Below are 16504 nucleotides of genomic sequence, written 5' to 3'. Positions count from 1 at the left end.
AGCTACCAGGCAAATATGTCAATGGTGTCCAGGTTGAAAAGCCTTGATTAGACACATGTCCTTGGTGTTAGGTTAGAAACCCTCCACATATTAGGAAGTCGCATGATGCGCATACCTCCCAGGGGACTAAATCAGAACTCCCATGGGCCGCTCCTGCTTACTTGGTCATGATCATGTAGGGGCCACTGCAGAAAGAGAAGGTAGGCTCATCATCAGCTTGAATCACTTCCTTTTCTCCAATTATTGGAAAAGATCCTAAGTAGGCCACCTGCGATCCCCCTGGGAGATAAAACTGAAAGCAAAGCACAGCTTCAAATTGTGGGGAGAAAAGAGAAAAATAAAATACCTCTAGAATCTTATCAGCCAGATAAAAATAATGATGGCTGCTATTTACCAATTTGCTGAAAACCTCCAGGGACATTATTCTTTATACTATCTTTGATCTTCCTAGAAACCCTGCAAAGTTATAATATCCTTCCCCTTTTACCAGTAAGGAAACTGGGACTCATGGAAAGAGATCAGACACCTGCCTGAAGCATTGAGCAGGGGTTCAGGTGCCTCTGGTGGCCCCCACAGAACCCAAGCACGTGTGCAGCCGAAGTGGACATTCCTCCTCCCCAACCCCACCCCAGGCTACCTTGGGACAACCAACAGACTTGGGGCGGGGGGCTGAGCTGTTGGCAAACATCATCCAGCCACCCAGCAACATTTCCCAACTGTCTCTTTCTTTGATAGGCAGAACCAAGAATCCAAAAGATACTCTTTTTCTTCAAAACGTTTCTCAATTTAAAATTTCAATTCCTTAAAGGCATTCCAACAACACTCATAAACCTTTGAGAGGACAAGACCCATCACAAATAAAACCCCTGGGGTCATTACGGCTCTCTGCCTCTCTACAGGTAGACCATGATTAGTGCCTTCACTGGGAATTAAAGGGTCATTTTCCAAACTCCCCAAACCTAGTCCAAGGTCATTCAAGGGATCTCTGTAGGGTTTTCACCTTTTTGCAGTAAGGATAGCAGCAAGTATGGCAAGTATAGCAGCAAGTATGGCAGCAAGTATGTCTTTGGCAAGACATACTTGTCCTGCCAAAGCAGAGAAGAAGAAAAAAAGGAGAAGAGAAGAAGAAAAAGAAGAGAAGGGGGAGGAGGAGAAGAAGAAGAAGAAACAGCACCACTTTGGAGAAGATAAGAAAGAGGAATTGGACAAAGCTGAGGGACATAGGTACAGAACCAGGGCCAGGTGACTCTCCAGTTAGTCCTACAAACACTGGCTGTCACTGGCAACCTCTTACCTTCCCAAAGCCAAAGCTGTAGATATTTTGGGCAGAAATGACTCCAGCTTTAAGCAGTCGGTTAGGAGAACCATTAGGGCTTCTAAAAATATTTAAAAAAGGAAAAACAAAAACAAAAAAATAAAATGATTAACCACCCATATCCAGAAGAAAGATGATGAGCCAAGTCTTCAGAATGTGCAGTGAGTTCTGTTTTTACTACTTGACTTGTTATCATGGAGCCAGCCTCTCAGAGGGCACCTGTGATTCTCATCTCCTGGCAGCCACGCCCCTGTGTAGCCCCTCAGAGGTCAGATAGGGCTGATCTGTTAACCCAACAGGATGCTGCAGAAATGACAGACTGGTGTGATTTCCAAGGCTAAATCCACCAGGGCTTCTGCCCTGATCCCTCTAAGGTCACTTGCTCTGGAGAAGGCCAGCTGCCATATTATGAGGGCACTCCAGCAGCCCAATGGGGAAGCCCAACACTCAGCCATGAGAGTGCCCCATCCTGAAACTGAATCCTCCATCCCCAGTTAAGCCTTTAGATGACTTCAGCCCCAGCTGACATCTCTACTGCAACTTCCTGAGAAACCCTGAGCTAGAACCATCCAGCTAAACCATTCCCTGATTCCTGACCAACAGAAAATATGTGCAATATAGACGTTTATTGTTGTTTGAAACTGCTAAGTTGGGCAGGGTGATTCATTATGCAGCAATAGATAATACACATGATCAAAGTTGGAAAGAATGATAAAGCTTATCTTGTCCAACTTTCTCATTTTAGAGATGGGGAAAGTGGAGCCAGAAAGGGGAAACCTGCCGGCCTGGGGTTACAGAGCAGTAGCAGGAACTAGGCCTGGAACCTGTTAGTAAGGACCCAGTCTGCCAAGATTCAAACACTGGCAGGCCAGGAGGTGTGAGAGCGGGGAGTAGTTGGACCACACAGGGGCACAGAAGCCAGATGAGGGATTTGGGAATTTGTCCTGATAGTCATGGAAAAGACCCTAAGAGGGTTTTTAGCAGAAAGTAGCACAACTCAACGTCCATTTTTAACACATCGTTCTGGATTCTGGCTAAAGAACCAAGACCAGCAAGAGTAGCAGCAGAGAGAGCAGTTAGGTATAACTGGTCCTCAAGGGAATCGCTGACTCATCTTGCCTGAGAAGCCAGTGGCATCCAGGTCATCAGAGCAAAACCAGGACTCAATGTGCATGACAGGACAAGATGGGGAGCCTTCAAGAGTGTGACAAGTCTAGCCACCCTGACTATAGAGATACCATTTAGAGAAAATCAAAATGAAAATGATTCTCTGAACACAAACCCTAAGTCAATGAAGTCCCAAGAATTTAAAATAACTAAGCCTGCGGCCCACCTCCTGCAGCTGTCCACCCAGCTATTGGCAAGTCTCTCACATCAGCTTAAAAATAGCCTAAGGAACTGTAAATTAAGCATTTGTGATCTTTTGCAACCTTAGTAATAAAGAAACAGGCCTTCCAAATGTCAAAAAGAAAGAAAGAAAGAAAAAAAAGCAGCCACCCAGAGGTCCTAAGGGTTTTCTGCTAAGCTGCCGAGACCTGAAAAGCTCCTGCTCAGGGAGGAGGAACACAGGGTGGCTCCCACTGGAACCCAGAACTCATCTGCCCCAGACCTTCCTGGAAGGGGGACACAGGCCAAAGGTGCCCTTCTGGCTATCCTTTATCAGTGGCCACATCTTCTGAGCTCATCCCTACGAGTGAGCCAGATTCTAGAAGGGAACTATGTGGCCCACTGCATGGGTCCCATGAGAGAAGCTGGGGAGGTGCAGAACATCCCACTCTGCTCAAGGTAGCACTCACCCCTGCATAAGACCCCCAAACCAGGGAATGCTGCAGATGAGCCTCTGAGGGGAGTCGATCTTTTTCAGGAGGTCACAGGAGAAGCCCTGGATGATGGCCTGCATGTGCGAGGCACAGCGCTGAATGAACTCCACCATCTGCAACACCACAGAGATGATCAGTGCTGGCATGGCTCGTGGACATCGGCCCTTCAGTGGGATTGTGAAGTGGCTAAATAGTCCTAGGAGCCAGGAATCCCCAAGGCAGAAAAGGGAGGGGTCCAAGTTATTTCTAAAGGTATGGAATGTTTTCAGGGAGATGATTTGGCGATAATTTCCTCCAATTCCCTGCTTTGACAGATGAAAAAGCTGAGGCAGGGAAAGTAAAATCACCTGTCCAATGCCCAACAGTTAATGAGCAGGAGAACCAGACGGAGAGAAGAGTGAAGAGAAAACTCTGCTCCCCTCCCCCTCTTCCTTCCACATGCCCATGCAGTACATGCCATTCACGCTTTCCATTTGTTATTTAGTCCTCATTAGACCACATAACACCTGCCAGTGTGTGGCCTCAGGAAAGTTACTTCATGCCAATGAGCCTCACTCTCCCCATCTACCCTCATTGGGAGGGTTGTTGTGAACATAAAGTGAGTTAATATTTAGCTAATTTAATTACAATGTTTGATGTGTGGTAAGTGCTAGTTAAGGATCAGACAAAATTACAATTTTTCTCTCTCCCTACCGTACCAATGACTAGAAAGGTTCACTACTGGACTTGCCTGAAATCCACAAGGTTCTACAGCTGGTTCTACAGCTGGAAGTGGGGAAGAGCCCAGACCAGTGTGTCCAGTACCAACGGCAATGCCACTGCAAGCCTTGTGCTGTCCCCAGGACCACCCTCTGGTCCCTGGGCTCCTGACTCCCAGCCCAGTGCTCTGCCCTGGGTGTGGGCTGCAGTGTGGGTCCACTCTTACCACAGTGCTGCGCTCCTTCCCCGCTGTAAGAGCCCAGGTCTGTGGGTTTTGACCTTTCTCATCGTGTAGTCGAAGGTCGCCCCCTGCTTCCAACAGCTTGCTGAGGATCCACTGGTTGCCTGAAAATGCAGCTGCATGGACAGGGGTGCTTCCATCAAAGCAGCGGCTGGAGGGGGATACAATGAGTGTTCATGGCAACATGCCTTTCCAGAGGTGGGGAGGAGAATTCAATGGGTGACATGGGGCTCCTTTTCTACAGAGCTGACCTTTAGTGATGAGGATTATAATCACAGCATTTGGAAGGCACCTGGTCTCTGCCAACATGGGCTTTACATACATCCCCTTTTTCCATCCTTATGTTTACCCTTCAAGGCACTATTGTTTCCCAAGGTATAGGTGAGAAAACAAAAGGGCAAAACTGAGGGTCACACCCATGTGTGGGTGTGGTTCCAAATCAGCGTTCTTTCCTCCTCTAACTTCTGACAATAGCTGTCCTGAAAAAATTTCTCCACATTTGTTACATCCTGGGGTCAGGCTGGTGAAGCAGAGCCTAACCAGAGACCATTTCTCTCTTGTGACAATGTCTCTAATGTTTGTTATCTGCAAATATCAGATGAGTGAGCCCTTTACTTCTGACCTTAAAATTAAACAATACAGCAGAAACAGTAGAGTGTATGTTAGTCTAAAGAAATTCTAGATGGAAAGACAGCAAAATTTTCTTTGTGTTATCTCTAAATTATAGAGTTCTCATATTGATTGTTTTTTTTTTCTTTTTACTGTAACAGACTTCCAAGTTTTCTCCCAGTAAGCAAGCACTCTTGTAACAGGAAAAAAAATTTTTAATTAAAAACAGAAAAGAACTTTCTGACATCAACATGGTTTATTTTTAAGTACATTAAATAGTACCTTCTTATGTAATATGGGAAAGCTACTATATGATTTTTATAATCGTTCATATTCAGACATTCCTGTGAAAACCAGGCCAAATCATGTAAATTATGTAAGCACTCAAAACCCACTTCTGGTTCTGTGCAGTGTAAACTGTACAAATACATGCTGTCCCCTCCCTGTCGAGGAGGGGGCTGTAAAGATCTAAGAGAGGTTAGTGCCTGGGAAGGCCCTGGGAAAAACAAGTGTTACACAAAGAAAAAGGATATTCACTGGTGAACTGGCGAAATTAACACTGGTTAATTCATTACATCATGTTGCTGCTGCATATTGAAATTTGGACTATTAATCACAGATTGTTTAACCACAACTGCAAGGGCCTGGCAAAAATCATCTAGTTAAAGTGATGCCAAATATATTAATTGGTAAATATTTGGTTGTGGAGCTTATTAAGCTGCTTAAATGATCACAGAAATTATAACCTGAGGTAGAAGTATGCAAACCATACTGTTAATCAGTAATGAATGAATGAATGAATGACTAATAAGTTTTACTCATTTCATAGGGCCTACTAAAACTGCTTTTATTAGTAGTTAAAGGTATGTTTCAAGATATGTATACAATTGTATTTTATTGATATGTTAGTAAAGTTATTTAATCTTGTCAAATTAGTTTTCAAATGCCCCAACTCATCTTAATATCATACACTACTAATTTTCTAGATAGTAAAGCTATTGTACTTACTGATTTGGATCTGATCCATAATCCACCAGAATATCAACTAATTTTGTAAGGCCTAATAATGCTGCAATGAAAAGTGTTGTCTGGCCCAGGGAGTTAATTGTGTCAACATAAACTCCTGCAAAACAAATACCAAGATCAGTGCAAGTAACAGGACATTTCCTGTGACAAAACTAGAAAAATTAATTATTAAAGAAAAAAGTTAAAATTCCTTTATACAACACTTTCATGCATTACTACTACAAATCGATTCTTTTTAAGGAAAAACAAAACTTTCATTAGGCATATAAATGGCCATAGATTAACTAGAAGGCAACCACAAGTGACTTCAACAAAAATGTTATTTACAATAGGTGTGGTAAGAAACAAAGTTGTTTTTAATCTTCAGAGGGCATTAGGGATGGGGGTAGTACAAGGAAAAAAGTTTAGAGAGACACACAAATACTTTAATCCTATCAGTTAAAGCGCTGGCTGGTGTGGCTCAAATGGATAGAGGGCTGGCCTGCAAATCAAAAAAAAAAAATAAACAGCTAAAAATACTTTAAAGAAAAAGATAACTAACAGCAAGTAGACAATTTTAGATCTACCCTTCTAACTCAACTTTATAACTTTTTTCCCACTTTTATTGTCACTTAACCACGAAGTGAAAACCATCAAAACAGTACTCTTTACTACTGAATACAAACTAACCTATTAAAGCCAAAAAGCAACTAAAATAAAAACAATACTTTGGTGGAAATCTAAAAGCCTACCAAAACAAAAATTACACCTTCCTTTTCAAACCAAAGTTAAAAAGAAACCACTCAGACTGCGTCCTCTCCCTCTTACTCTCCCAAAGGAAGAGAAGAACGATCATCAATGACTATTGGCAGTTGCAAAAGCAACACCAAGAGCCGACTTCACGCTCAGGAGAGAACACTGCGCCTCTTCCTCGTGGCTTCGGGTGCTCTACACGTTCAGAGAAACTTCTCTAGTAACGAACTATAGAAATGATCCCTGAAAGTATAGTCTTAAGTGAGTTTTGCCTGCTTTTCCGAAGTGAACAAAATTCACACATATTTTACCGATGGTGACTTTTTCTACTGGTGCTATCTTATCCAAATATATATTGGCATGTGTTCTCTAAAACAACTTCTCATTCACAAAGCTCGAGAAAGCGTTTTGAATACTCTTGCATCTCAGAAGACAGTTCAAATTGTTAGTTAATTAACATACGATTGCTAAACAGCCAACCACACTCCAGTTATTTCCAACCCCGCCCCACTTCTACTGTCAGTTTCGCAGCGTCGTTTACAGTCGTTTACGTAAACGCTGACGACTTCAAAGTGCGCCCGCGTGTCAGGACAAGCCTCAGTTTATACAGATTAGTGAAGACGAAGACCTTTCACAAGAAAAACGTGAAAGTGCAAGGTGAAAGCGACGACCCAAAGCCAGACACTAGGACATTTGCAAAGCACGCCCTATTTTTAATTTTTGTCCTGTGATCAAAGTATCAGACATATAAATGTTCTTTTGGATTTTTTTTCCAAATCAAGGTACTTTTATGTGCAGAAAATGTGTGAATTGTGTTTAAACAACCAGGACAATACATCTGTTAAAGGAAGGGGGGTGGGGGGGCAGGGAAAGCCAGCAAGCCCTGGCTGGCGTGGCTCAGTGGTTGAGTGCCCGCCTGCAAATCAAAGGGTTGCCGGTTTGACTCCTAGTGTACAGCACATGCCTGGGTTGCCGGCCAAGTTCCCAGTAGGGGGCACGTGACACACTGATGTTTCTCTCTCTCTCTTCCTTCCCCCTGCTCTAAAAAGTAAATAAAATCTTAAAAAAAAAATACAACCCAAAATAGGTCCAAAATGGTGTCATCAGGGCTAAAAGCCCATGATACCAAGCTTAGATTTAATACCTGATTTAATTGCAAGTTTTTAAAAACATTTTATTTATTTATCTTTAGAGAGAGGGGCAGGGAGGAAGAAACTTCAATGTGAGACAGAAATATCGATGGGTTAAACCCTCTCACACCCCCAACAGGGTGGGACCTGGCATGCAACCCAGGCATGTGCTGACTGTGAATCAACCCGCAGGCTTTCAATTTGGTGGATGACGCCCAATAGGCAATCTACATGATTAAAGAAAACTCCTCCCTCTTTTCACTAAGAAAACACGTCCCAGCCCAAAAATTATCCTTTTTTTTTTTCTTCACTAATAGCTCTTTTGCCCCACCATGCTTCCTATAAAAAACCTTCTATTTTGTACCCCTCAGCACCCTTCCAGTTGGTGATGGGCAAGTGCCCAATTCATAAACCACTTAATAAAGCTAATTAAATCTTTAGACTTACTTGAAAAATTTTTTTTTGACAAATCACTCCCCTGCTTAAAGCTTGTAGCTTCCAAACTCTCGGGCTAAACATAAAACCTCTCCAAATAGCCTACAAGGCTCCATGTCTGTCTCCCCTACTAGACTTTCTCCCTTATCTGCAGGGTAGGAACTGTCCAATTTATCTCCAGTGCCCGCCTGCAAATCAAAGGGTTGCCAACTGCAAAGGTGCACCTGGGCACCTGGTAAATTTATCTGCCCAAGCAAGCCTAAGAGTAAGGAAGAGCAGCAAGAACAGTGTGGGAAGACAATTCTCCATGAATTACTCGTGTTTCTGCATCATGGGAGTGTGGCAGTAACTACCCTTTGTTCTCGATTCTTTTTGAAGACCAAATTTTGGAAGATACAGAATCTCCCTTTAAAGCAAAGTGCAAGCATGCTTACTGTGTAGTACAGTAGAGATAATGTCTTCCTTTGGAGCAAAGAGCATACTGTCCATTATAAAAGATTTGGGTTGTGTTCCCTAAGCTCAGGGTACTACTGCAGAGGAACCCACTATGTGTGCAGTATTATCTAGTCCTTTTATGACTCTGTGAGAATTGGGGTTTGAGGAACAAACGCCAAAATAGAACATTAGTAGTGGCTACTAATTAGTAGTAGCTAGCTAATATTCTAGTTACTACTGCTGCTATGAGTAAAAAAACTATGATTCAACTCTGAAGCAGGAATCTTATGTCTTCTGCCTGCATCCATAAACTTGTGACAGGATAATCTGTAAAACCACAGACTATTCATAATTCTTGACAGGAAGGAGCACAGTCAAGGGAATCGGACTAGTTAATCCCGGGGGTCATGAATTTAAACATGTTAAATCAATCAGAGCCTCCAAGGGCTTCTCTAGGGACCAGGAAGCACTTAGGGAGGCACTGAGTAACAATTCTTGAGTGGATACAGGTGTGGCCTGGAGCGAAAAATAGGTTTAAAAACCACTGCTCTCAAAACTTACACAAACAACAGCTCTTTGGTGATTTCCTAAGTAGAAAACATTCTTTCTTTCAACCCCAATATTCCTTATTATCTTTTATCCTCATGCCTCTGTAAACTAGCTATGTGAAATGTTACCTATTCTACACCCAACGATGTAAAAGAAGTAGGTATCTCTCCCCATTTTAGTTCTCATCTAATCCTAGATATTTCCCAGATTTCACATAACCTTCTTTCCATCTTCTCCTTTGAATCCATTATATAAAATAAACTGCAAAACTACTATTCCTTGGAGCATCTTCTCAATCCTTTGCAAGCATGCTTTTAGAACTGGCCCCTAAATCTTGGTTCAAATAAACTCAAATCTTTCTTCAGGTTTGGAACTTCTTTTGTGGGCATCTTAAAATAATTAAAATATCAGAAGTACATTTTAAAAAGAAAGAAAAGCTAACCACTCAGAGTATCTACCCCATTACAGACCCATCAAACACTTTAATAACAAGGATCAGGAAAGGTGGGGCAGCAACATAAAAATACTACCCACAAGCCCTGGTGGTGTTGTTCAGTTGGTTGAAGCACTGTCCCAATACACCAAAGTGGCGGGATCTCTCCCCAGTCAGGGCCCACTCAAGAAGCAACCAATGAATGCATAAATAAGTTGAACAAAAAATCAAGTCTCCCTCGATGTCTCCCTCCTACTTCCACTCCTGCTCCCCCTCCCCCCAACCCCTCTCTCAAATCAATTTTTAAAAAGAATATAACAGATTTTTAAAATCTAAATGCAATAAAAGCCTGAAGACTACTGTAAAAAACTCCATGTGCTAAAAGACCTTAAAAAGTCCATAGTTTATAAGGAACAAAACCAAAATACCAGAGGCAGAAAACTACTTAATAACAGCTGGCGGTGGGGGAAGGGGTACCACCACCAAAAAACAAAACAAACAAAAAACAATTAGATGCTACAGAACTACAAATGGCTGAATTTTTTAAAAGATAAAGACAACATTAAGAACTATACACTCCAGTAATTTAAAAAAACTAGTAAACTGTACTAACAAAACAGAAACAGATTCCTAGAGCAGGCTGACAGCTCATGGTGGGAAAGGGAAGGTATGTCAGAGGTTTTTGGGGAAAAAAAATGTTCTTGATCAAGAACAGTGTTATTGTACAATAGCAGGGTGGAAGTGAATAAAGGACAAAAGGAGATAAGTGGTGAAAAAAGTTACCTAGAAAAATGTTAAGAAAAAGGACAAGACAAAAAACAAAAAAACACAATAAGTAGGATATGAAACATACAAATAATTGCACCACTCTGAAACTCTAGACATAAACACTAAATTATACTCACTACAGTTAACTTAACCAAAACCACTCAGACTACATCCCCTCCTCCTTACTCCCCCAAAGGAAGAGAACAATCACCAATGATTATTTACAGCTGCAAAAGCAACACCAAAACCCAGCTTCAGGCTCAGGAAAGAACACAGCACCCCCTTCCTTGTGGTTTCAAGTGCTCTACACATTCAGAGAAGCTTCTCCAGTAGTAAACTATAGAAATGGTTCCTGAAACTATGGTCTTAAGTTTGAGGTTGTAGCGTCTGGTAGGTGATGACAGGCGTTCACTTTTAGTCATGATGACTTTTTTTGTCAAGTTCAGCTTAAAAATGTATTTCACTTCATATACAATAACACTCCCACTCAATAGCAAAGTTTAAAACATCATTTGCACTTGTAAATCTTCCAGAAACACTTCAAAGCAGCAAAGCAGTTATTAACATATGGATTCCCAGCAGCCAGTGACATACTGCATGCATCTGACTCCAACCCAAAGCGATATGCTATTACCCTACCCACCACACGGGGCACCACTTGGGTCCAGGTGTATCACAGCCACCTCACTACAGGTTAAGGAAATGCTGCTTCTGCTGCTGGTCAGTACAGACTTGACTCTTACCCGCTACAGAAGTCCGCCACCTTGAGGGACCAGGTTTCCTTGGCCTTAAAAGAAAGAGGAGGGATTACTAGATAGCTTCAGAAGAGGGCGTGGTCCACAGAAAAACCAAAACCAAGTCAGGATTACAGGGTTGGCATTTTCTGCTCCACCACTGTCCCTGACCTCAAACCCTGCCCTGCCTTTGGGAGGGGAGATGTACTGGAGATTGAGTTCAATCACCAATGGCCAATGATTTCATCAACCCTTGCCTAGGAAATGAAACCTCCAAAAACCCCTTTAGCAGTAAGATTCAGAAGGCTTCTAGATTGCTAACAGATTGAAGGTGCTCAGTGGGTGGTGTACCCAAATAGGGCATGGAGATGTATATCCTTTATAATAAACCAATAATAGTAAATAAAATGTTTTCTTGAGTTCTGAGTCATTCTAGAGAATTATTGAAACTGGAAAAGGTGAAACGCAGACTAGAGACAACAGAGGAAGAGTCATCAGGTTGACAAAAGATCAAGAGAAGTGATCCAATTGAAGGACACAGAAAAAAAAGAAAATTAACACAGTTTTGGGGACTGTGGGGCAATACCAAAAAGTCTGACATAAACGTAAGTGGATTTCCAGAAAGCAAGGAGAGAATGGAAGAGAAAGAGTATCTGTAGAAATAATACCAAAAAGGTTCTCAAATTTGATAAAAGGTATTAATTTCCATATTCAAGGTCAGCAAACCCAGGCAGGATAAATATAAAGATAATCACCCCTAGGCACACCATAGTCAAACAATTTAATTTCTTTAAAGTACACAGGACACTTCAAAGCAAACATTATAGAATTATATTATGGGATTCGTAATTCACATAGCTATGATACTTACAGAATCTTTATAATAAGGATAAGGAAAAGGGTGAAACCTATATGGGTGAAGTAAATAGTATGTGGAGTGGTGCAATATTAAGTAGACTGTGGAAAATTAAAGATATATACTGTAATCACTAGAGCAACCACTAAAAAATAATGCAAAGTAGTATAACTAAAAAGCCAGTAGCTAAATTAAAATGGAATTCTAAAAATATTTAAGTCAAAAGAACAGAAAAGAAGGAAGAAACAAAAAAGAGAGGAGGAAATAGAAAACAAATGCTGTAATAAAATGTTCTAAATCCAACCATGTCAATAGTTACATTAAATATTAATAGACTAAACACTCCAATTAAAAGGGTGTGTCAGAATGAATTTTAAACATATGCCTCAACTATATTCTCTCAACAAGACATTTTAACTATAAAAACACAGATATTTCTTGCAACAGTAAGCATAAGGAGGCTGAAGCGACTATATTAATATCAGATAAAGTAGACTACAAGACAGTAAGTATTACCAGAGATAAAGAGGAATATCTCATAGTAGTAATAGGACCAATTCATCAGGAAGACATAACAGTCCTAAGTATGCACTTAATACCAAAGTCCTTCCAGCAGTCCATAAGGCCTGGTGCAGCCATAGCTTGCTTGGCCAGCTTCACCCCACAACCACTTTCTCCCACTCCTTTCTCCAACTCAAGTCATCCCCTCCATCCTAAGGGCCCTTGCATCCCTTTAATCCTGCCATACCTCTGACTTTTACCTTTTTATCCTGACTCCTTTTCTTTCTTAATGTCCTGGCCTAGATATCACTTCCTCTAAAAAGTTTCCCTGGATTACTCCCACCCCCCAGACAAGGAGGCTGAGATCTACCAGGTGTGCTCCCTTCCCTTCCTGCCCTTCTCTGTACATTAATCATTAACTCATGTCTGTTTCTTCTGCTGTATTATACTCCTAGAAGCCAGGGCCATACATCTTTTCTAACCCTAAGGTTCAGGTAATATATGTATAATTAAAAACTAAAGTCTGGGTTAAGCTTCTGAAACTCATCTTTTGGCTTTTAGAACTCATAATCTGTAGTTACTGATCTTCTGCACGGACTGAACTGAGGATACAATCAAGGAAAGATTCCCCCCTCCTGCTGCCCTCAAGTCTACTCTGTCAGTTGGTTGTCCCTCTCCACTTCTCCTGAGACACATCTCAGGCAGACTCCATAGTCTTTCAGTCACTTTGAGATATTCAAGCACAATCTCATTTCAGGTAATAAATTGTCTAGTCCTGTTCTTCATCATTGCCACCTACAGAGGTGGAAGCCATCTCCTACTGGCACTGTGGCTGCCCTTAGACCCCTTGTGTAACTCAAGATTGTCAAAAAGAAGAGCAAGAAGTTCATCCAGCACCAGCAGACTGATACGTCAAAATTAAACAGAGATGGTGGAAATCCAGAGGCATTGACAATAGGGTGCACAGAAGATTCAAGGGCCAGATCTTGATGCTCAGCATGGGTTATGGGAGCAACAAGAAAACAAAATGCATGCTGCCCAGTGGCTTTCGGAAATTCCTGGTCCACAACGTCAAGGAGCTTGAAGTGCTGTTGATGTGCAACAAATCTCATTGTGCTAAGATTGCTCATGTCTCCTCAAAGAACTGCAGCTCCATTGTGGAAAGAGCAGCCCAGCTGACCCTCAGAGTCACAAATCCCAATGCCAGGCTGCACAGCAAAAAAAAATGAATAGACAGATTGTATACACATTATATTTGTTAATAAAACCATAACAACCAATGAGATGACAAGGGGAAAAAGCCTTTGTACATAGCTGATGCTCTTTGTAGTTTTTGGCTTCATCCTAATGCCTGTTCTTTTGCGAGAGAGATTAGTGGGCCCTTCAGGTACCTCCACTCCACTGTACAGAACCCTAACGCAGGTCTTCGCCCTCCCCTGCTGACTTCTTGCTACATCTTCAGCCTCAAGGTTGGGATTCTTCCTTCCTTCATAGGTGAGGTCCCTTTAGTTGGCTTGGCTACCCAAAACAGAGTCTGTATTTACCCCACCAACTGGTGGAAGTATGACCACTACAACTGCTACTCTCCCATATTCAACCAGCCATCAAGGACTGTTTCAAGTAGGAAGCAGATGGCATTCTCCCTGGCCCAACAATTCCAGGTAACATGCCAGGTTCTCTTCATGCCACCTTGATGTCAGCTGAGGTGAGCTGACACATTTCTACTGTCCAACAGTGTGGGACACAGGTTCCCATCTCTCCTGCTTGCAAGTCCCACAATTCTCTCCATGAAGTTCACCTTAAGGGTCCCTTACTTGGCTTGAGGCTGGAAAGGATAGGAAAAGCCACAGCATTCTATTCTTGCAAATGTTTTTTTAAAGAATCTCTTCCACTGACACCCCCACTATTACTCCATCACCTTCTCTTAGATAAGCCTGGGAGGGTGACGGAGCTGAAGGTCCGAGGACCATTTTGGCCATCTCCTAAGAAACCCTGCTTGAGACTTCAGGGAAACATGTCACCCCTTGTTCTCTACTCTCAGGCTTTAGATGCAATCCTCAGACACAGATGAAGTCCTGCTTCATATCCAGTTACACCTGTCAACCTCATCCCCTGATCTAGCTTAATGTCAAGAATTTGAAGATGCAGAATGTTCAGGAATGTCTAGGAGATAAGATATGTCTTAAAACTCTGCTTCTCACACTGAAGGGTATAGATAGACAGACACTAAAAGTTATATGCCAATCCTAAACATCAATTTTTTATGTTAAAACATAAGCACACCGTGGAATAATACTCAGGCATTAAAAAAAAAAAGAACCTTGCCATTGTGACATGAATGGACCTTGAAAAGGATATAATGCTAAGTCAAAAAGAGAAAGACAAATATTATGATTTCATCCATATCTTGACTCTGAAACAAATGAACAAACAAAACAAAACAAAAACAAACTCAGAGATTCAGAGAAAAGATCGGTGGTTACCAGAGGAGAAAGGGGCTGAGGGATGAGCAAAAGGGTGAAGGGAGTTCAATTGTGATGAAGAGTAATGATGATGGATACTAACTAGACTTTTGGGTAATCACTTTGCAGTATCGATACTGGATTATAATGTTGTATACTAACTACTTATACAACAAACACATACACACACATAGATATGGGATAAAATACAAAATTTTGAGGGGAGAAAAACAAGACCTTTTAAACAAATTATTGCACTATCAGCTACTTCACCTATAGACTCTAGGGGTGGTATATAAATAAGTTTGAGAACTTTCTGAGGAAACTTTTATTGGGTAGTTGGATCCTACAAAAATTGGGGTATCTTTCTGGAAGTTCTCAATGCTGTTGAGGCAAATGGAGGAACACTGAAGAGAAATTAGGTCACCCTGACTACTCCACAGACCATCTAAGAGAACCTTCATAAGCCTCCCCTTCAATATGAGGAATGAGAAATGGAAAACTAAGACGGGTGAATTCAGGAGACTGGTTACTCTGAAAAAAGCCATCCTGGATCTCCAGATCAAAGGCCAAATGCCAGAGGTTTTGTTTGCCTGTGGCTTTTATGTGTTTGTTCTTTTGAAGATTACCTGATCTACATGTGCTATTTCTGTCTCTTCTCAGGCTGAGCTGCCTGTAGCCTCCAGGAAAAAAACCCTGGAAACAAAAGCACCAAGTGTATGGAAGGAGCAAGGAAGAGGAGAGCTATGAAAGGTGGCCAGCCTCAGAGGACCCAGTGGATGGAATTACATTTGAAGATAAAAGGGAATTGGCCAGAATTATAGGCTGGAGGCCAGGGCCTGAAGAGAAACCTCAGGAAACCAACAGTAGGAAGACCTTATGATTCCCCAGCACAAAACGAAATGAAGCAGTCTCCAAACAATGATTCAAGACCTCTATTGAAAAATATCACTGCACCGGTAGAGAACATGTCATCTCATTAATTTAACTTGAGGTTTCCCCAAGAGCTCATAATTTTAGCATATACCTGTTTTTCCGTTCAGCGCTGTTCAGAAACATGGACCAAGTTGCATCTGTCATTTCAACACAGTGCCTACCTTTCTTAAGAATCTTCTTCACTTTCACATAGTTTCCTTGTTTGACATACTCATGAAGCTGAGCTTCCAAAGAGTCATCTCTTAAGGAACCAAGCTGAACGGGACAGGGGATTGGAAGATGAACAGCTCTAGACATCCTGTTTCAAAAAGAAAGCAACATGCTTATTTTATTCTTTCATATTTTTTATTTTAAAAAGTTTTACATACATTTCTTTCACACATTTCATACATTTCTTTCATACATTTCTGTCCATTTTCATTTATCATGAACAGAATTAGAGGAATAACTACTGAAATTCTACAAAATTAACATTTATTCTCAATGTTACTATTGATATTGAAGAACTGAATATATTTACTACCAATTCCCAAGATTAAAATAGTGATGACTACTAGGAAAATTAGAAATTAACATCTTTGCTGTATCATTAAGATAACTAGGAGAATATTAACTCTGAAAGGTTAGTATGCAAATGAAGTCAGTCATTATGTTAGAATGCAGACATTATAATGTGTGTTGGGTTCGCAGTTTAGTCTCTGAAGCTCTGTCACCCCATAAATATGTGACTTTGGAAAAATTATTTAACCCTGATAGACTTCAATTTCTTCCTCTGTAAATGGAGATAATAGTAAGAGGGTTGCTGAGAGGTTTAAATGAGCTG

General features: G+C 41.4%; 1 protein-coding gene and 2 non-coding genes across 5 annotated transcripts in view; all 3 read right to left on the bottom strand.

Annotated features, from left to right (window-relative positions):
* TEX14 (testis expressed 14, intercellular bridge forming factor) overlaps window positions 1-15978 on the bottom strand; it is a 67637-nt gene extending 51659 nt beyond the window's left edge. For 2 of the 3 annotated variants that reach the window (XM_045836924.1, XM_045836925.1), the window contains exons 1-6: window positions 15843-15978; window positions 5693-5807; window positions 4061-4226; window positions 3112-3248; window positions 1295-1376; window positions 162-292 (exon numbers count right to left, since the gene is read on the bottom strand). In XM_045836924.1, the coding sequence (XP_045692880.1) occupies window positions 162-292; window positions 1295-1376; window positions 3112-3248; window positions 4061-4226; window positions 5693-5807; window positions 15843-15978 (767 nt within the window). Of the gene's footprint in view, window positions 1-161; window positions 310-1287; window positions 1377-3111; window positions 3249-4060; window positions 4227-5692; window positions 5808-15842 lie in introns of all 3 variants that reach the window. The other variant, XM_045836923.1, reaches the window with a different exon arrangement.
* On the bottom strand, window positions 6488-6701 carry LOC123817827. The gene has a single exon (XR_006785531.1). It is a non-coding gene; the product is annotated as a small nucleolar RNA U3 (small nucleolar RNA).
* LOC123817828 lies at window positions 10349-10560 on the bottom strand. Its single transcript, XR_006785532.1, has one exon. It is a non-coding gene; the product is annotated as a small nucleolar RNA U3 (small nucleolar RNA).
* Window positions 15979-16504: the final 526 nt, after the last annotated feature.

The sequence above is a fragment of the Phyllostomus hastatus genome, unplaced genomic scaffold, assembly GCF_019186645.2.
Source record: "Phyllostomus hastatus isolate PE091 unplaced genomic scaffold, TTU_PhHast_1.1 phas_contig_210, whole genome shotgun sequence".
Classification (NCBI taxonomy): domain Eukaryota; kingdom Metazoa; phylum Chordata; class Mammalia; order Chiroptera; family Phyllostomidae; genus Phyllostomus; species Phyllostomus hastatus.
The sequence above is the reverse complement of the archived record's forward strand: the minus strand, read 5'-3'. Positions and strand labels throughout refer to the sequence as shown.